The sequence below is a fragment of the Pecten maximus genome, chromosome 10, assembly GCF_902652985.1.
Source record: "Pecten maximus chromosome 10, xPecMax1.1, whole genome shotgun sequence".
Classification (NCBI taxonomy): Eukaryota; Metazoa; Mollusca; class Bivalvia; order Pectinida; family Pectinidae; genus Pecten; species Pecten maximus.
The window spans coordinates 1,782,931-1,805,113 of record NC_047024.1 but is presented as its reverse complement, the minus strand read 5'-3'; the positions used below and the strand labels follow the sequence as shown (position 1 = coordinate 1,805,113).

The 22,183-nt window shown below is 36.3% G+C and overlaps 2 protein-coding genes across 2 annotated transcripts in view; both read right to left on the bottom strand.

The window, feature by feature from the left end:
* Positions 1-103: 103 nt before the first annotated feature.
* LOC117335884 lies at positions 104-8,853 on the bottom strand. Its single transcript, XM_033896140.1, has 5 exons — positions 8,745-8,853; positions 7,202-7,492; positions 2,105-2,262; positions 831-1,020; positions 104-573 (listed from the first exon to the last, which is right to left on the bottom strand). The coding sequence occupies exons 1-5, from the start codon at positions 8,806-8,808 to the stop codon at positions 104-106; spliced, it is 1,173 nt and encodes a 390-aa protein (XP_033752031.1). The 5' UTR covers positions 8,809-8,853.
* Positions 8,854-13,316: 4,463 nt separating this feature from the next.
* LOC117335670 (harmonin-like) overlaps positions 13,317-22,183 on the bottom strand; it is a gene marked incomplete at its 5' end in the record, with an annotated part of 40,781 nt that continues 31,914 nt past the window's right edge. Inside the window, 4 exon segments of the mRNA XM_033895824.1 lie at positions 13,317-14,475; positions 15,592-15,611; positions 16,583-16,629; positions 17,015-17,104. Of these exon segments, the coding sequence (XP_033751715.1) occupies positions 14,351-14,475; positions 15,592-15,611; positions 16,583-16,629; positions 17,015-17,104 (282 nt within the window). The 3' untranslated portion in view covers positions 13,317-14,350.

Sequence of the window (22,183 nt, the reverse complement as noted above, 5' to 3'; positions counted from 1 at the left end):
ACCTGGCTATATCACCCTGCAACCTGGCTATATCACCCAGCAACCTGGCTATGTCACCCTGCAACCGGGCTATATCACCCTGCAACCTGGCTATATCATCCTGCTACCTGGCTATATCACCCTGCAACCTGGCTATGTCACCCAGCAACCGGGCTATATCACCCTGCAACCTGGCTATGTCACCCAGCAACCTGGCTATATCACCCTGCAACCTGGCTATGTCACCCTGCAACCTGGCTATGTCACCCTGCAACCTGGCTATGTCACCCTGCAACCTAGCTATATCACCCTGCAACCTGGCTATATCATCCTGCAACCTGGCTATATCATCGTGCAACCTAGCTATATCATCCTGCAACCTGGCTATATCACCCTGCAACCTGGCTATATCACCCTGCAACCTAGCTATATCATCCTGCAACCTGGCTATATCATCCTGCAACCTGGCTTTATCATCCTGCAACCTGGCTATATCACCCTGCAACCTAGCTATATCATCCTGCAACCTGGCTATATCAGCCGGTAACCTAGCTATATCACCCTGCAACCGGGCTATATCACCCTGCAACCTGACTATAAATTGATTACTGTACCAAGTGATACTGATATATGAAGCTTTATTTCTCCTGCGAGAGGGATATTTAATGCTTCACATCACTGTTGTGTGAAACATTTCACTTCATTTACACTAAATCATGAGAACAAGTCCCATGGCTGGACAAACCCTCTGAAGAGGTCAACAGATGAAAAATTGATGCGTTGAAAATATAGCTGACTAGCGGTGATCACATCCAATATCCCAAGCCAGGTTACCTGAAGTTACTACTCACATTTGGCATTAACACTGATGTAAAACAGCTTCTGGGTAGAACCCTGTGAGGTGTTGAACCAGCATGTATAGAAGCCAGCGTCCGAACTGTTAGCATTGTCTATTATCAGGGTGATGGTGGAGTTATCTACCCTTTTCTGGTGAACCTTGTTTTTCTTGGTAATCCACGAGAGTTGAGCGTTCTTCATCACCTGAAGAGTGGACAACAAATCTATACCATATACTGGGGTATTGTACAGATATTATCATAATGTAGATTTCAAACCAATATTTATTTTATGCATACAATTCTTACAGATACTTGGGGTTAGATGTGTAGAAATGTGTACAGGCACTAACAAAAGGGCGCTCGACAACGGACGGACGATGGACACCTTCGGGAAACCACAGAAAAGGTGACTAGTATACCGTATTTTACCTAATAAGGCGCAGGGCACGGGTAATTGACAGTGAGGCGCCCTTATTAAGATGAGTTATTCTGAAGTTTTATGAAATAGACTATACCTTATAACAGAATACCCAAGGCTGTGTCATAAAAATATTCCAGATGAAGACATTTATTCATTATCATATATTAAGCTTAAACATCACTTGAATATTCCTGTAAACTTGTAAACCATGCCAGCTGATCTTTAGACCAGAGATTGTGTGTTCCACCATTTATTTTCAAATGGAACTCTTTTGTGTTCTATTTATAGACACAGGTGATTTCCCAGATCATATCAGACATCGTTTTCTTTGACCTAATAATTGATTTACAATGTCTTTTACTAACTTTTGTTCTGAACAAAAGTTATTTATCAACAAGAATGAAGTCTTTTACTTTGTCTTGAATTAAAGATGGTAAGTTATTTTTTGTATGTGTGTTTAGTTTCGGGAGCTCTTTGTACTGACATGTCATCTGTAGGAATAGACAAAATGTGGTGAAAACTTGTGTTCCAGTTACTTAATTTGCTGAAGAAAATTGAACACATCAAGTAACAAAACATTTCACATGAATTATTACTTTTGAACACCATTTTGACACTCAGTCAAAGATTTAATTCCTTGAAAAAAGGTAGGGGCGCCCTTATTAGGGCAGGGGCCCTTATTAGGTCATATACGGTACTATTTTGCATCATAAATGTTTAATGTGGATTTCACATGTGCTTCCAATGTATGATGAGTCAGTCATACTGCAAATTGTAAGATGAGGAATACAACTTGAATTCCTTTTATCACATGAATGGATATATTTTTAGAGATTTTACACCAAAATCATTTAATAATACTCACATGAGGATAAGGGCGAGACAGATTTACACTGCAGTTGACTCGCACACTTTCTCCCTCCATAATCTGGATTTTACGACGAGGAGGAACAATGGCCATTTCTACATGTACCCGGTCATGAATATTTGTGGAGTCCAACAATATGTCGTGAATCTCTGAAGCTGCTTAAAAAAAGAAATATTGATAAAAATGTTTCTGGTCACATAAAGCGTTTCCATAAATCATTTTAAAATTTGTCTATCTTGAAATTAAAACCAAATCAACAAATATCTAGAAAAATAATTTATCATATTCAAACTTGAAGTGTTACAACTGTAAGAGTTCCCCACCTTGAAAACTGTTGTGGAGAAAAGAAATACAAACTTTAAATTCTGAACATTACATCATTCATTTTTTCATAGAATAAAATTATTCCATGGAGTAGGAAAATTTAAACAAGATTCAGATCAACATTTTTGATTGCCGATAGCCAAACTGAAGGAAATATTCAGGAGACAGCAGTACATATACTATTCTCACAGGTGTACCATTAAGTATACCTCACAGCTGGCGAACCATTAAGTATACCTCACAGGTGAACCATTAAGTATACCCCACAGGTGAACCATTAAGTATACCCCACAGGTGAATCATTAAGTACATTTACACCTCACAGCTGGCGAACCAATAAGTATACCTCACAGGTGAACCATTAAGTACATTTACACCTCACAGCTGGCGAACCATTAAGTATACCTCACAGGTGAACCATTAAGTACATTTACACCTCACAGCTGGCGAACCATTAAGTATACCTCACAGGTGAACCATTAAGTTAGTATACCTCACAGGTGAACCATTAAGTATACCTCACAGGTGAACCATTAAGTATTCCTCACAGTTGAACCATTAAGTATACCTCACAGTTGAACCATTAAGTATACCCCACAGGTGAATCATTAAGTTAGTATACCTCACAGTTGAACCATTAAGTATACCCCACAGGTGAACCATTAAGTTAGTATACCTCACAGGTGAACCATTAAGTATACCTCACAGGTGAACCATTAAGTATACCTCACAGTTGAACCATTAAGTATACCTCACATGTGAACCATTAAGTATACCTCACAGGTGAACCATTAAGTATACCTCACAGGTGAACCATTAAGTATACCTCACAGGTGAACCATTAAGTATACCCCACAGGTGAATCATTAAGTTAGTATACCTCACAGGTGAACCATTAAGTATACCTCACAGTTGAACCATTAAGTATACCTCACAGTTGAACCATTAAGTATACCTCACAGGTGAACCATTAAGTATACCTTACAGGTGAACCATTAAGTATACCCCACAGGTGAATCATTAAGTTAGTATACCTCACAGGTGAACCATTAAGTATACCCCACAGGTGAATCATTAAGTTAGTATACCTCACAGGTGAACCATTAAGTATACCCCACAGGTGAACCATTAAGTATACCTCACAGGTGAACCATTAAGTTAGTATACCTCACAGTTGAACCATTAAGTATACCCCACAGGAGAACCATTAAGTACATTTACACCTCACAGCTGGCGAACCATTAAGTATACCTCACAGGTGAACCATTAAGTATACCCCACAGGAGAACCATTAAGAACATTTACACCTCACAGCTGGCGAACCATTAAGTATACCTCACAGGTGAACCATTAAGTACATTTACACCTCACAGCTGGCGAACCATTAAGTATACCTCACAGGTGAACCATTAAGTTAGTATACCTCACAGGTGAACCATTAAGTATACCTCACAGGTGAACCATTAAGTTAGTATACCTCACAGGTGAACCATTAAGTATACCTCACAGTTGAACCATTAAGTATACCTCACAGGTGAATCATTAAGTATACCTCACAGTTGAACCATTAAGTATACCTCACAGGTGAACCATTAAGTTAGTATACCCCACAGGTGAACCATTAAGTATACCCCACAGTTGAACCATTAAGTATACCTCACAGGTGAACCATTAAGTATACCCCACAGGTGAACCATTAAGTATTCCCCACAGGTGAACCATTAAGTATACCTCACAGGTGAACCATTAAGTATACCTCACAGGTGAACCATTAAGTTAGTATACCTCACAGGTGAACCATTAAGTATACCTCACAGGTGAACCATTAAGTATACCTCACAGGTGAACCATTAAGTATACCTCACAGTTGAACCATTAGGTATACCTCACAGTTGAACCATTAAGTATACCTCACAGGCGAACCATTAAGTATACCTCACAGGTGAACCATTAAGTATACCCCACAGGTGAATCATTAAGTACATTTACACCTCACAGCTGGCGAACCAATAAGTATACCTCACAGGTGAACCATTAAGTACATTTACACCTCACAGCTGGCGAACCATTAAGTATACCTCACAGGTGAACCATTAAGTTAGTATACCTCACAGGTGAACCATTAAGTATACCTCACAGGTGAACCATTAAGTTAGTATACCTCACAGGTGAACCATTAAGTATACCTCACAGTTGAACCATTAAGTATACCTCACAGGTGAATCATTAAGTATACCTCACAGTTGAACCATTAAGTATACCTCACAGGTGAACCATTAAGTTAGTATACCCCACAGGTGAACCATTAAGTATACCCCACAGTTGAACCATTAAGTATACCTCACAGGTGAACCATTAAGTATACCCCACAGGTGAACCATTAAGTATTCCCCACAGGTGAACCATTAAGTATACCTCACAGGTGAACCATTAAGTATACCTCACAGGTGAACCATTAAGTTAGTATACCTCACAGGTGAACCATTAAGTATACCTCACAGGTGAACCATTAAGTATACCTCACAGGTGAACCATTAAGTATACCTCACAGTTGAACCATTAGGTATACCTCACAGTTGAACCATTAAGTATACCTCACAGGTGAACCATTAAGTATACCCCACAGGTGAACCATTAAGTATACCTCACAGTTGAACCATTAAGTATACCTCACAGGTGAACCATTTAGTATACCTCACAGTTGAACCATTAAGTATACCTCACAGTTGAACCATTAAGTATACCTCACAGGTGAACCATTAAGTATACCCCACAGGTGAACCATTAAGTTAGTATACCTCACAGGTGAACCATTAAGTTAGTATACCTCACAGGTGAACCATTAAGTATACCTCACAGGTGAACCATTAAGTATACCCCACAGGTGAATCATTAAGTATACCCCACAGGTGAACCATTAAGTATACCTCACAGGTGAACCATTAAGCATACCTCACAGGTGAACCATTAAGTATACCTCACAGGTGAACCATTAAGTTAGTGTACCTCACAGGTGAACCATTAAGTATACCTCACAGGTGAACCATTAAGTTAGTATACCTCACAGGTGAACCATTAAGTATACCTCACAGGTGAACCATTAAGTTAGTATACCTCACAGGTGAACCATTAAGTATACCTCACAGGTGAACCATTAAGTATACCTCACAGTTGAACCATTAAGTATACCCCACAGGTGAACCATTAAGTACACCCCACAGGTGAACCATTAAGTACACCTCACAGTTGAACCATTAAGTATACCTCACAGGTGAACCATTAAGTATACCTCACAGGTGAACCATTAAGTATACCTCACAGGTGAACCATTAAGTATACCTCACAGGTGAACCATTAAGTTAGTATACCTCACAGGTGAACCATTAAGTTAGTATACCTCACAGGTGAACCATTAAGTATACCCCACAGGTAAACCATTAAGTATACCCCACAGTTGAACCATTAAGTATACCTCACAGGTGAACCATTAAGTATACCTCACAGGTGAACCATTAAGTATACCTCACAGGTGAACCATTCAGTATACCTCACAGTTGAACCATTAAGTATACCTCACAGGTGAACCATTAAGTATACCTCACAGGTGAACCATTAAGTATACCTCACAGGTGAACCATTAAGTATACCTCACAGGTGAACCATTAAGTATACCTCACAGGTGAACCATTAAGTATACCTCACAGTTGAACCATTAAGTATACCTCACAGGTGAACCATTAAGTATACCTCACAGGTGAACCATTAAGTATACCTCACAGGTGAACCATTCAGTATACCTCACAGGTGAACCATTAAGTATACCTCACAGTTGAACCATTAAGTATACCTCACAGTTGAACCATTAAGTATACATCACAGGTGAACCATTAAGTATACCTCACAGTTGAACCATTAAGTACAATTTGTATACCCGACAGGTGAACCATTAAGTTAGTATACCTCACAGGTGAACCATTAAGTATACCTCACAGGTGAACCATTAAGTATACCTCACAGGTGAACCATTAAGTATACCTCACAGGTGAACCATTAAGTATACCTCACATGTAAACCATTAAGTTAGTATACCTCACAGGTGAGCCATTAAGTTAGTATTCCTCACAGGTGAACCATTGATATTAAATTGAATGCCTCTGTTACTATCTACAGATCCTTATGGAGATTTGATCATGTATTATGTTAAAATGTATGATTTTATCTATCGAAAAGACATTTCTGTAAAGTGTCATCAAAACTGGTCTTATGGGGAACACTATCAGTTCTTATCGCACCTCAGACTAGAATGTCCTGAAATCATTGGTTGAGAGATGTCACGTGGCGACCCTCTATTTTTCTATAAGAGGTCACTTTGTTACATTAGAGGGCGCTACAGGTTTTATTAGAGAGTCAGTTTGATTTAATGGTGGCAATAATTTCCACTGCTTCGGAAATCACATAGCTTGAACCTTCATAAATGGCTTCTGGAATCGTGAAGTTAATTTCAGTTCACCTGTACTGCCTTTATAGTAACAATTACATTTATAAGAGTTATTTCCCTTACACCATGGGAATTTTGTGTGCAATTGCAAGATTTTTTAAAGACTGAAGAGTGAGTGTTGTTTCTATTTAGTGTGTGTAGAAAGTGTCTTCAATGTGATAAATGTGTTATATAGTCACTAACTGACCCTCTATAGAGCCATAGAGGGTCATGTGACATATTAAGGGGTTATAGAGGGTCAGTTAGTGACTACATAACTTGTAATAACCTACCCTTTACTGTCACATAAACGCTCTTCACAATGTTTTCCACGCGACAATCAAATTTCCCTGAATCTCCTATCATTGCTTCATCTATTGTCAACTTGTTAACATTAGATTGTTTGTCCTCCCAGGTAATTGCAGAAGCCCTGAGCTTGAAGTTAGGAGGTAAGTCCCACTGTAGCTGAGCAGTGCCATCACTGTTGTGGACCTCACATGACAACTTGATTGGTTGGCCTTCCTCTACTGTCACATTTCCATCAGGGGAGGTAACCAAATAAACTGGCGGAACGAGGCACCCAACTGTCAAAATAACATCGATCATGTATGAAATCCTGCATACGGCCAACACTACTCATGGCATCCAGTTGACTCTTGATTTTTAGAAATTTTAGAAGTCAATTCGCAAATCACTATTTTCCATAAATCTGAAGGGTCAATATTAAATAAAGGGTACATATCCCTTTAAACCTTAGTCATATCTCCTATTGGGGAGACAAAAACATACTCTCAAGGGTCTAATGGAGCCTGCATGGTAGGAACATCATAAGTTTCAACTCTCAGTATGAAAAGCCGATAAAAGATTTTTATTTTCTTTAAAAATGAATATGATCTATTGAATTATTAACTGGTATATATTAATATTACCAATCAAATTATTTACTGGTCTAGTGTAATAGTATATAAAACAGAATACAGGATAAACTCTTGTCTTAACAAGTCATAGTGGCATTAGTGCAAAAAAACAAACTAATTTTAACTAACACATTTTCTAGATGAAATATATCTCTTAATTTTACCATAATGTGAATTGGAAGTCTGCTAAAATTATATATCAAAACTCCACAAAAGTTTTAAAGAGTATTATTAGTTTTCAATGTTCTATGTTCTACTGAAGAAATGCTGCTATGATTCTCAAAATAATCACACATAATGAATGATAAAGTATATTTTACATTTGACAGTGTAATAGAAAATGCAACTATTTATAGATGTTTTAAAAAGCAGTTTATGTGTGTTCGTTTTAAAAAATCCCCCATTTCAAAGACAATTCTGTCTCTGTAATGCGGGACCGTCTTGTATTTCCAAGACTGTTTCGGGAAGCCTAGCTCAGCCTGATGAACATTCAAAGTCTTATATTTTAGGACTATGTGTCAGTTTTTTTTTCAAATACATAAAACCGGGGCTCTCTTGAGTGCTACTGCTAAGGGGCTTATTTCTATTTAGTCCGAGTTTCCTCAGGCCCTAGCACCAGACTGACAGATACAAGAGGATATATATGATACTATACATCTATACTGAAACTATCCGTACTGGTCACAAGTCTGGTAAAGTAATGAAATAATATACGAGTCCAATATATGCCGTTCTGGTCCCTAATTCTGCACTCGAATATTGCTTTTACTGACAAAAATGAAACAAGTTCCTATGCTAAGATAGTAGCCAGCTGAGTGATCATGACATCGCAGGCCTATCAATCCCAACTGAGACGAGTTTACTTCATCTATTGCAAAGTTGCAAACCACACGAGCGTCAGCTCAATATGAACAATTACCTTTACCAATGGCTGTGAATGCTAATGTAGATAGCCACACCAATAAGTAAGCTGTTGTACCCATGTTATGGGTAAAATGAAGTAAGCTGTCATCAATCTAAAAATTCTCCATTGTGCAACGGAAGTGGAAATGAACCTAGGGCGCCACCTGGTGAAGACTTTTCGAAGACAAGAGAAGACAACTCTTGCAAAAACTACAAGGTCTCACACCATTAATTATTTCACTATATGTTATTACCAATAACTCAATCCCCTCAATCGTTCATTTGAAGTTCAAATGTTGTGAAATTCATATCAAATTAAAAGTTGAAGATTTCCCTACCAGGAAAATGATGTTATTGGATAGGTTTAATAGCATATAAGAGCACACCTGTACTTGAAAGACAGTAACCCTGATATTTACAGTGGACAGGGGAACCCTCACCTGGGGAATTCCCGCCTTTTTACACCTGGATTCCTACATCTTTCTATTCATACCAGGAGTGTATATTTTTATTTTTAAAATCTCAAGACCCTACTCTTTATTTTCGTATATAGAAAGTATCCATTGCGTGTGTTATCTACTCAGGTTTTTTTTTTTTTGGGGGGGGCTCTATGTCAGGAACCTACTGTATCAGACAGAACTCATGAACATAAGCCTTTTGGTTTGTGAGAAGAAGGTGTTTGAATGTTTTAACAGATTGAATCCATGCGACCTTGAATACTGGTAAAGGTCATTGATTTTCACAAACTTTGTAGGGATCCATCTAAGCCTGAGTCAGGAAATTACCAGCCAAATACCACAATTCTAGGAAAACAAATCATTTTTGTTATCATACTTACGTCGCAATAATAGCCCGCACGAGCTGATGTTCTTTGTCTCTTGTATCTTGTATCTAGACCTTTCGTTTTTAACAAATCGTTAAAGGGACATGTTAATGCTAGACGGACGACGGACGCCGCACAAGGGCATAAACTCAAGGGTCAAGTAGGCACCTAATGTAATGAATGTTTTGCTAAATACAAACAGTTATATTGATTTTACGTACGACACATTCGTTATTCGGGGTTAGATAGGTAATATATTCTCCTATATATTACCTTATGGATTTTATGTGATCAAGTTATGTCTTCGGCTTGGGAAATATGAAATTTAGACGGTAACACAAGACCATATTACCTGTCTAAAGCCACAGACGTAAATAACAGGGTTAATCCTTGTCGGCAGAGTGATCCATTTACAGGATCATATCGAGTCCAAATGATACCATCGGCCAAAAAATATATATTTAAAGGCATATTTAGCCTTGTGATGAAATTAGCCAGAGACCAATAAAGGTTCTTGCTTTATCAAATCAGAGTTTCTCATTATTTGTGGCGTCGAGTCCTTTCCTCACACGTAGGCTAGGTCTTCTGATGGTATTTGCATGTTAATATGGTCATCTCGTTTTTTTTTGTTTTTTTTTGTAATACAATCAAGATCAGATAATATTTTTGAATGTTACGCGTAATTAGTGTCGCCTGTCCCGCTTTGTCAATTATAAGCATCTTCATCTTCTTAGTCCAGAAATTTGATGAAGTCTGATTGCTCTAGCTTTTATAGTTTGTCAGAAACAGCCAAATATGCAAGAGCTAAACGCAAAACCTTAACATTGATTTTTTCCAAAGTTTGGAAATCTGAGATTTTAACCCCCAAGATTCAGAAATCCATTATATATTTTAATGTAGTAGGCTCTACTACCCATGCTATACCTATGATTGAGGGTTTGCTGATCTAGCTAGCTTCGTCAGAAACAGGGACTTAAACGCAAAACCTTAACATTGTTGACAGTCACCGTCGGAAAAGCAACGCCAACGACAACAATACGTAGGCGTTGCTTTTCCGACGCGTACGGCGACTGTGTCCCGACATCCGTCGTAGGCGACGCAAAAATTAGGTCGGAGATAACACACGCTTTGAGTTCGTTTTCATCGTTTTTTTTTTCTTAAACTGTTTGATTTCAAAGATGCAGTTAAATTTTAGTTGAATGAGTCCATTGATAACAGTTGAATTTTAGTTGAATGGGTTGATAGATAACAGTTAAATTTAAGTAGATTGATTCGATTGATGACAGTTAAATTCAAATTACTGGGACGATTGATGACAGATTTAAGTAGACTGATGACAGCTAAATTGAAGTTAAGGTTGAAAGATGACAGTAAAATTTTATTTGACTGGTTCGATTGATGATAGTTGAGTTTTAATTGACTGGTTCGATAATGACAGTTAAATTTCAGTTGACTTGGTCGAAAGATGGCAGCTGAACTTTAGTTGACAGGGTCGATAGGTGACAGTTGAATTTTAGTTGACAGGGTCGATAGGTGACAGTTGAATTTTAGTTGACTGGGTCGATAGATAGCAGTTGAATTTCAGTTGACAGGGTCGATAGATGACAGTTGAATTTTATATGACAGGGTCAATAGATGACAGTTGAATTTTAGTTGACAGGGTTGATAGATGACAATTAAATTTTAGTTGACAGGGTCGATAGATGACAATTAAATTTTAGTTGACAGGGTCAATAGATGACAATTAAATTTTAGTTGACAGGGTCGATAGATGACAGTTGAATTTTAGTTGACAGGGTCGATAGATGACAGTTGAATTTCAGTTGACAGGGTCGATAGATGAGAGTTGAATTTTAGTTGACAGGGTCAATAGATGACAGTTGAATTTTAGTTGACTGGTTCGATAGTTTGATGAGTTAAGATTTTTGCTGACTGGTTGATTGGCGACAGTTAAATTTTAGCTGACTGGGTCGATTAGTTATTTTTGTAGCACATCTCACATGTCTATGTGTGGTAACTTTTCATCATTCCATCTTAGTCCTGATGCTGAAGATTTCCTTCATAGATCAAAACCATCCCGAGTCTGATCTTAGACCACGTTAATGTATATAAACCATGTAAATGGGGAAAGAATAGACGTGCTGTATATCTCGCTCCAAGTCATAAGAGGCGACTAATGTGAGCCTCCTCGGAATAAATAGACATGCTGTATATCTCGCTCCAAGTCGTAAGAGGCGACTAATGTGAGCCTCCTTGGAATAAATAGTTATTTTTCGACCTTAGATCTAGTCCAGCTCTGGATGACAAAAGGGGTAAATGTTAAAAAGTATTTTGAGTAATTAAGAATAGTGTTGACGATTTCATTAACTATTATTAGTATTGGCGAGTGTTATTCATCAATTTTTGTTTCACAGATGAAAGGTTCCGAAAATAAGACGGTCTCGTAAATAAGCCTTACTCGCCTTACAGGATAAATGACTTCGAAAATAAGATGACCTTGAAAATAGGCCTGCCTCAAAAATAAGCCTGGGATTCTTTACCAAAAAAGAAAATAAGCAGCGGCATATTATCGAGATTTTAGGGTATGCAGATTCATGCATGAATAAGGCTACTAAACATTTTAAAATCATCGCGAAATATTCTAAATGAACTTATATTACAAACTTGTTCTTTTTGGGATCTAAAGCATCCTGTTTTGATTCAAAGACAATTAACTTGAAAAACACCCAATTTTGAGGTCCGGCCCCTCCCCCTCGGTTTTCTGATAGGGGAGGGGATTTAACACCCTGGCCTTCCTACAGTAGAATGATTTTGCAAAAAATCTTTAACCCTAGTTGATTACAAAGGGCTGCAAAACTCACCAATTATGAATAAAAAAAAATCACCTGATGATGTTTCTGATCATTTTGGGTCAAAATCTACATAGTTGTCTATGACTTGTAGACACTTAGAGAAAAAGATATATAGACAGATGGACTAACAGCACACAGGTGAGGACAGATACTGCTCCATGCCGCGAGCTCGATCCATAAGTCCAGGTGAGTTAACAAAATGGCACCCATTCCATAGTAAACTACCAGCTTATATCCCTGTAGTTGAGGGACTTGTAGTTTTCCTTGTTAACTTATAAACTTAGAAGTATGGAATGATTTTCGGGAACACAAATTCAATGTCAACAAAATGGAAAACGTTTAATTTTTCATAAACAATGAAAAATAAATAATGCACTACAATTACCAGGTATTTTGTTCTTTTAATCATTTTATCATCAACAAGAAACATATACAGCATGATACACCAGTAATTATTTAGATTAATTTGTCAATAGTTTTACTTCTTGTATGTCTGCCAATAATTACGATCATTTTAAAGTCTTGATCACTATATAGTGACTCCAAACTCTGGCTAGTCTGGCTTTAGTCTGACTACTGGTTACTCTGGCTACTCTGGCTAGTCTGCACACTCTCTAGCTATAGAAATCGGCATATATTGTACTGCTTGTAACTCAACATTTGAGGTCATTTCTTACTATGATTACCATTTCATTTTCATCAGTGAAACTTTTCAAAAAAGAATTAGATGCATTAAAAGTTATACATTGTAACTGGAGAAAGCCATCCATGTTTAAACATGATGAATAGACCATGTTTAAACATAAATCGACCATGTTTAAACGTTAATCGACCATGTTTAAACGTTAATCGACTAAGTTTAAACTTACCCATCTACATGTATTATCTGTTAACAATTAACACCAAGAAATGATGTCAGCTTGGTAGATTTATTTCTGAAGCTGATAAATTAAGAGTATCATCTCTTCACCTCAACTCTTCACTGTATATACAATCTTGATGTTGTTTTTTAATTTTGCATTGTACTGTTAAATATGTTGTAATGTTCATGTACAGATGGCCGTAAGGCAGAAAAATGAACTGAAAGAATATGAACTGGTAGGTAACCAGTAAACAGTCAGTATGGCTACTAAAATATCTGTAACATGTACATATACCACACAATACTTAGGCAATGTCTTTGTCTCTAGGATAATATATAAGATATACATAATTATAATAATAATGACAATATATATACAATATATATACCCCAATTAATTCTGAGACTTTATTGCAAAACCTTTCTTGCCTTCATTTACAATTGTAGGTCTTTCTGCCATCATAAATACTAGACTGCCTGAAGAAGCCTATGATGGCAGAAAGGCCTTGTGGAAAGTGTTTTTTATATATAACTATTTCCATTGACGTCAGGAATTCATATTTTTACATCAAAATATAAATTCATATCGTGATTTTAATTATGTGCTTTGGGTCAGGAGCTAGATCTGTAATCGAAAAAGAAACTTGGTAGTGAATTAAATAAGGAAGGTTATATGAGTAAATCATACAGATATATACTTTATTTTACAGTGAATCACTTTAATACTTTATATTAATGTCTATTAATGTCTGATTAAACAACACCGGGTCTCCTTGATTAAACGACATCGGGTCTCCTTGATTAAACAACATCGCATCTCCTTGATTAAACAACATCGGGTCTCCTTGATTAAACACATTGCATCTCCTTGATTAAACAACATCGGGTCTCCTTGATTAAACAACATCGGGTCTCCTTGATTAAACAACATCGCGTCTCCTTGATTAAACAACATCGGGTCTCCTTGATTAAACAACATCGGGTCTCCTTGATTAAACAACATCGGGTCTCCTTGATTAAATGACATCGGGTCTCCTTGATTAAACGACACCAGGTCTCCTTGATTAAACGACACACTTCTGTTATCACTGTATAAAGCTGTAAGGCAGTTTCTCCCACCGACTGACACTGTCTATATCTGTAACCTCAGGATAGTCCATATTTCTATCCGCCTTCTCCAGGACATAATCGTCAATGTCAGAAATAGGTGCTGAAATTACAGAAAAGTTATGACATGTATAACATGATAAATGAGGTTATATTTATCTCCTGAAAAGTGATTTATACACCAAATCAGGTTATTTCTTCATGGACACAGCAGAAAACATTTTTTTTAGTAAATTAAAGGGCCATAATTCTGTTAATTAAAACACTGACAAAGTGTCAATAAAACCTAATTAAAACACTGACAAAGTGGCAATAAAACTTGGTTGAGCCTGTGAGACGTTAAGCCTTATTACCAAGTTTGAAGAAAATCTATTAACATTTGTTGCATGGAAATGAAGTGTGAGAGAGAGACAGACAGACGAATAAACAGACAGACAGACGGACGGACAAACCAAAATTAATATCCACTGTTTCAGTGAAAGCAGGGGATAAGTAAACACCTCTAAATAGAGAAATGAAAATAAATCATAATACCAGTTTGACACACAGGTATAAATTATCATAAGAAAAATTATTTGTATAAATAAAAACATTTGAATTTCATCATTTCTGGTGGGTTTTTAACACATGAGAAGTTCAGATATCTGATTCTATATATATATACTCTCAGGTTGGTGTTGTGTCTTTAATTCAATGCCTCTCATCATTTAAATTACAGACAATGAAAGGATCTCAACATCTGACATTGTTATGTTTTTATACCAACAATTGATGAAAATCATACATGTGTACAAAGTGAGTTCACATCAGTAAGAACTGATAATGTCATGGTTCAAAAAAAAAAGGGGGGGGGGGAGGGGGAATAACTTTGTTAAGTAAAAGTTGTGAGGGACACAGTAGTTTAAGTAATTGTGACACTTTCCCATTCAGAGCAAAGTTATAATCCAGAGAGGAAAAAAAATCAAAGGGCATTAACTCTGTAAGGAAGGGAATATCATTTTAGTATTGTTTAATCTTTCAATGGGGTATAAAAAACAAACACTCTTAATTATCCACAAACTTTCATAAAAAATCAAATTAAACGTACTTAAGGGTGATTTTAAAACTGCAACATTCAGAAAATAACTCTTCATGCTTTGTGTGTTACAAACTTGTGTTAGAGGGGAAAAAGAGAAAACAAAAAAAAAAGATCGACATCCCCAACACAATGCATACTTACATGTAAACTTGCAGTTTGTCCTGATCACAGAGAGGGTATCATACAGTTATAATTAGGCTGTTTCTGAGTCCTGGTCACAGAGAGGGTATCATACAGTTATAATTAGACTGTTTTCTGAGTCCTGGTCACAGAGAGGGTATCATACAGTAATAATTAGACTGTTTTCTGAGTCCTGGTCATAGAGAGGGTATCATACAGTTATAATTAGGTTGTTTTCCGAGTCCTGGTCACAGAGAGGGTATCATACAGTTATAATTAGGCTGTTTCTGAGTCCTGGTCACAGAGAGGGTATCATACAGTTATAATTAGGCTGTTTCTGAGTCCTGGTCACAGAGAGGGTATTATACAGTTATAATTAGGCTGTTTCTGAGTCCTGGTCACAGAGAGGGTATCATACAGTTATAATTAGGTTGTTTTCTGAGTCCTGGTCACAGAGAGGGTATCATACAGTAATAATTAGACTGTTTTCTGAGTCCTGGTCACAGAGAGGGTATTATACAGTTATAAGGTTGTTTTCTGAGTCCTGGTCACAGAGAGGGTATTATACAGTTATAATTAGGTTGTTTTCTGAGTCCTGGTCACAGAGAGGGTATCATACAGTTATAATTAGACTGTTTTCGGAGTCCTGGTCACAGAGAGGGTATCATACAGTTATAATTAGGTTGTTTTCGGAGTCCTGGTCACAGAGAGGGTATCATACAGTTATAAGGTTGTTTTCTGAGTAAGGTGAGGACCACAATAATTTAAGACACCTACCTAAATATGTCTCAATCTTAATAAACTCCACCTCCCAGAAAAAAACAACAACAAAAAAACATTATAATCTACACTTTGGGGCCTATTGAAAGCTTTCGCACAAAGATCTCTTTTGTTATAAATTGTTGCCAACATTTTTGGAACTTGATAATAAGGGCCATTTGATATTTTGTTTTGAAAGAATATTTCAGAAGGCTATACTTATAGTACGAGTGTAGTTATGTCATATACTTACGTTTCCTCCTGCTCTGAACTGTTTGGTGATGACGGAGGGTTTTCCTTCTGTAACCAAACATATACATCAAGGTCACAATGTTAAATCTAACATATAGGCCAAGGTCACAATGTTATATCTAACATATAGGTCAAGGTCACAATGTTATATCTAACATATAGGTCAAGGTCACAATATTAAATCTAACATATAGGTCAAGGTCACAATATTGAATCTAACATAAAGGTCAAGGTCACAATTTTAATTTTAACATATGGGTCTAGATCACAATGTCAAATCTAACTTATGGGTCAAGGTCACAATGTTAAATCTAATTTATAAGTCAAGGTCTAAATGAAAGCATGTTTTGTCCAAGTATCAAAGGTATCAACCCATCAGACAAATTCATTTCTATCAAATTAATCATAACCTCAAACCACAGTAAATACCAACCTTGTTAGGTGGGGTAAAACCTGGACTGGGTCCTACCAGGCCGAGGTCTGCCTTCCTCAGGGGTCTTCCTCTTCCCCGTAATATATCTGACTGTAAGTGCAAGGTGTATACAACTGTACTGGTAACAATGGAGAGCTCTACATTTATATACATTTTTTAATATCTATAAGTAAGTTATAATAAAATCCTACAGTAATATTAAGGAATTAAGGTGCTTTTGGAAAATTGCTGCAAAGTAACAACCTGCAATGCAGTGATCTTTTCATATATGGATCCTGCAGTTATTTCAGGAGTCTTTTACATGTATTATATTCTTAAATCATGGTTTATTTTACCCTTATGACATTGAATGTAGGTCAAGGCCATTGATTTGCTCAAATATTGTAGCCCTTCATCGCAGCATGCTACTGGGCCAATAGCAGGTCTCTGGGCCTAATGGTTATTCAGAAGAAGTCATTTAAAGAGCTTAGCATATTTGACTCCTGTGACCTTGAATGTAGGTCAAGGTCATTCATTTGAATAAACTTGGAAGCTCTTCATCCCAGCATACGACAGGCTCTACAACAGGTCTCTGGACCTTTTGGTTATTTAAAAGAAGTCATTTAAAATCTTTAGCATATTTGCCTCCTGTGACCTTGAATGTAAGTCAACTTCATTCATTTGAACAAACTTGGTAGCCCTTCACCCCAGCATGCTACAGACCTAATATTAACTCCCTGGGACTCTTAGTTATTGAGAAAAAGACGTTTGAAGACTTTAGCCTATTTGACCGCTGTGACCTTGAATGTAGGTCAAGGTCATTCATTTGAACAAACGTGGTAGTCCTTCACACCAGCATGCTACAGACCCAATATCAACTCCCTTGGAGTCTTGGTTATTGAGAAAAAGTTGTTTAAAGATTTTAGCCAATTTGATCCCTGTGACCTTGAATGAATTTGACCTTCATTCATTTGAACAGACTTGGTAGCTCTTCATCCAAGCATGCTACAGGCCAAATATTAGGTCTCTGGGCCTCTTGATTATTGAGATGAAGTTTTTTAAATGGAAAAGTCCACGACGGCCGGATAATATATCTGTAACAGTATAAATCCTAAGGATGACAGAGATTATATCTGTAACAGTATAAATCCTAAGGATGACAGTCTGATTATATCTGTAACGGTATAAATCCTAAGGATGACAGATATTATATCTGTAACGGTATAAATCCTAAGGATGACAGAGATTATATCTGTAACAGTATAAATCCTAAGGATGATAGAGATTATATCTGTAACATATAAATCCTAAGGATGACAGAGATTATATCTGTAACGGTATAAATCCTAAGGATGCCAGAGATTATATCTGTAACGGTATAAATCCTAAGGATGACATATTATATCTGTAACAGTATAAATCCTAAGGATGACAGAGATTATATCTGTAACAGTATAATCCTAAGGATGACAGAGATTATATCTGTAACAGTATAAATCCTAAGGATGACAGAGATTATATCTGTAACAGTATAAATCCTAAGGATGATAGAGATTATATTTGTAACAGTATAAATCCTAAGGATGACAGAGATTATATCTGTAACAGTATAAATCCTAAGGATGACAGAGATTATATCTGTAACGGTATAAATCCTAAGGATGACAGAGATTATATCTGTAACGGTATAAATCCTTAGGATGACAGAGATTATATCTGTAACGGTATAAATCCTAAGGATGATATATTATACCTGTAACAGTATAAATCCTAAGGATGATATATTATATCTGTAACAGTATAAATCCTAAGGATGACAGAGATTATATCTGTAACAGTATAAATCCTAAGGATGACAGAGATTATACCTGTAACAGTATAAATCCTAAGGATGACAGAGATTATATCTGTAACAGTATAAATCCTAAGGATGACAGAGATTATATCTGTAACGGTATAAATCCTAAGGATGATAGAGATTATATCTGTAACGGTATAAATCCTAAGGATGACAGAGATTATATCTGTAACAGTATAAATCCTAAGGATGATAGATATTATATCTGTAACGGTACAAATCCTAAGGATGACAGAGATTATATCTGTAACGGTATAAATCCTAAGGATGACAGAGATTATATCTGTAACGGTATAAATCCTAAGGATGACGGAGATTATATCTGTAACGGTATAAATCCTAAGGATGATATATTATATCTGTAACGGTATAAATCCTAAGGATGACGGAGATTATATCTGTAACGGTATAAATCCTAAGGATGATATATTATATCTGTAACGGTATAAATCCTAAGGATGACAGAGATTATATTTGTAACAGTATAAATCCTAAGGATGACAGAGATTATATCTGTAACGGTATAAATCCTAAGGATGACAGAGATTATATCTGTAACGGCATAAATCCTAAGGATGACAGAGATTATATCTGTAACAGTATAAATCCTAAGGATGACAGAGATTATATCTGTAACGGTATAAATCCTAAGGATGACAGAGATTATATCTGTAACGGTATAAATCCTAAGGATGACAGAGATTATACCTGTAACAGTATAAATCCTAAGGATGATATATTATATCTGTAACGGTATAAATCCTAAGGATGATATATTATATCTGTAACCGTATAAATCTTAAGGATGACAGGGATTATATCTGTAACAGTATAAATCCTAAGGATGACAGGGATTATATCTGTAACAGTATAAATCCTAAGGATGATATATAATATATCTGTAAGAGTATAAATCCTAAGGATGATAGAGATTATACCTGTAACAGTATAAATCCTAAGGATGACAGAGATTATATCTGTAACAGTATAAATCCTAAGGATGATATATTATATCTGTAACAGTATAAATCCTAAGGATGACAGAGATTATATCTGTAACGGTATAAATCCTACACAAAGTCATTACAGTATCATAAATGAACAAATCATACTTTCTCTTCTGAGGTCAAATCCGCCTCATATAATGGTCTCCATATTTTAAGCGTCGTCTTGAGTGTGAGCATGAAAATGGTGAAAGCGCAGACATGATATACCGTATTGTTTCAACTATTTACCTGTGTACAACTGCACAGATTGCAATTAAGATAAGTGATTACAATGAATTGTATGACTGCGAAAACAGGGTGGCTTCCATTTTGAATGGAATTTTGCCGGGTTTGATTGATATACATTGTACCAATCACTGTGTACCTTTGATATAGTTATAGGGAGATTGCACCCCGTCATGGGTTCTTTCCACGAAGCCACTACCACTTAATGTTACAATCAGAATCATTTCAATAATACAGGTTTCTAATTTTACCAAACTTCAAATTTAAATTGCTTCTTCCCTGAGAACTAAATAATAATCAGAGATTTATACATCAGATGCAATAAAACTGAAGATGTGTCAACCACTTGTTCATTAAATACATCTGATAAGTCAAATGTTTTGTTCTGACTTGATTGTTTTCCCTCTTCATCTTAGTGAATTAAACACAGATGTTACAACACTGTTAATTTGAAAACTGTGGTTATGTTGAATATCCCTTGCAGTCTGTCCCTTCTAGTTATGTTTCCAAAACCTCCTAAAGTACTGTTTGTGTTGAACTAATAGGTTACATCTTCTGGTTCTTATTAATGGCTGATTAGCTATCCAGGTTTACGCAATACAAATATTTATTAGTTTTATTTTAGATATTTGGTCAACATTGATTCCAAACGGCAGATACATGCATATTCATGTTTATACAATGCTGAAAATTTGTATATTAATGTCATTGCTATATTTCATTTTGAAGAATTAGAAAACAAATCTGTATTTGTACCAATCAAGCTAACCAAACTCGTATGTGTTTACACTGCATATCAGCTTTTATATGTTATCGATTCCCAACCAAAACATTGCATGCACTTCTGGGGAAGCTTTTAGTTTTACAATGTGTTTTTATTACATTTTTGAATAATAATTAATTAGAGTTTCCTTTTTCATTTTAATGTATTTATTTATCGTTTATGTGTGGTTTCGATCATGATATAGCAGATGCGTACTTCTGACTGGTGTTATAACTCCCAAACGAGAGAAACCTACACCATTGTCAACTGAATGAAATCCTAGCTGAAACGATGGTCATCTCCAATTACATGTCAGTAATATTTTAATGCTATCACAAACAGCCAACGGTTATGTGGCTATACATTTTGTTTTTGTTAGATAGTTTTGTGTCAATGCCTAATGATCTGTTTCAATGAATTATTCATGGTCGAGGAAACATCCACCCTTACATTACTTATAGTATGGAATAATACCAATATGCTTTATACAAAATATTTGATACCTCAGCAAACTTAACAAATCATGAACACGGTTGTATACAAGGGTTTACAAGATTTATCGCATGGAAACAGATTTTCTATAAAAAGTTTTATTTTAAATCGCCCGAGAGAACTGGAGTTGTAGCATGGAAACAACTTTATAATTTTCAGTAACAGGTGACCTTGACCTTTGACCTTCGGACCTGAAAAGCAATCCCAAGCAAGCACTTGTGATAAGGAAGATCTGCATGAAGATTGAGGTAGATCGGCCCAAGGGAACTTAAGTTATGGCGTGGAAACCTCTGTGTGGACTCTGTCACCATATTCCAATGCCGACATTGTGATACCTACAATAATGTATATGTTGCCTGTTGCTGGTGACACAAAAAGGACGAACATAATGGAAACACATATTTTAATTTGTTTGGACAGATCTGTTGTTTTGGAGCCATAAGCAAATTATACAAAGGTATTTTTACTCGTGAATTTACACGCTTCCTGCCTTTTGAAGTTTTGGATAATGGATCTCTGTATTTATTATATACATGTATATAAATGTACAGGTAAAAGTAAGTATACTTGAGGCTCTGCTGCTGTCAACAACTACACCAATACATGTGGTAAGTGACCAATCAGAATGAGCGGGAGGGACTCTCAGTTGACGGACGAACTGTTACTTGTACTGTGTACACCATTAATTTAAAGGAACACAGTTTAAATGGGTATTTCTATTGTTGGGAAGGCTGTACATTTTCACCACTGTGTAATTCATTACATAACAATACAGAGTAATAGGTTGAAACGTTACGGTACACATTGGTGAAACACATGCATGATATACATTAAACAGAACAATG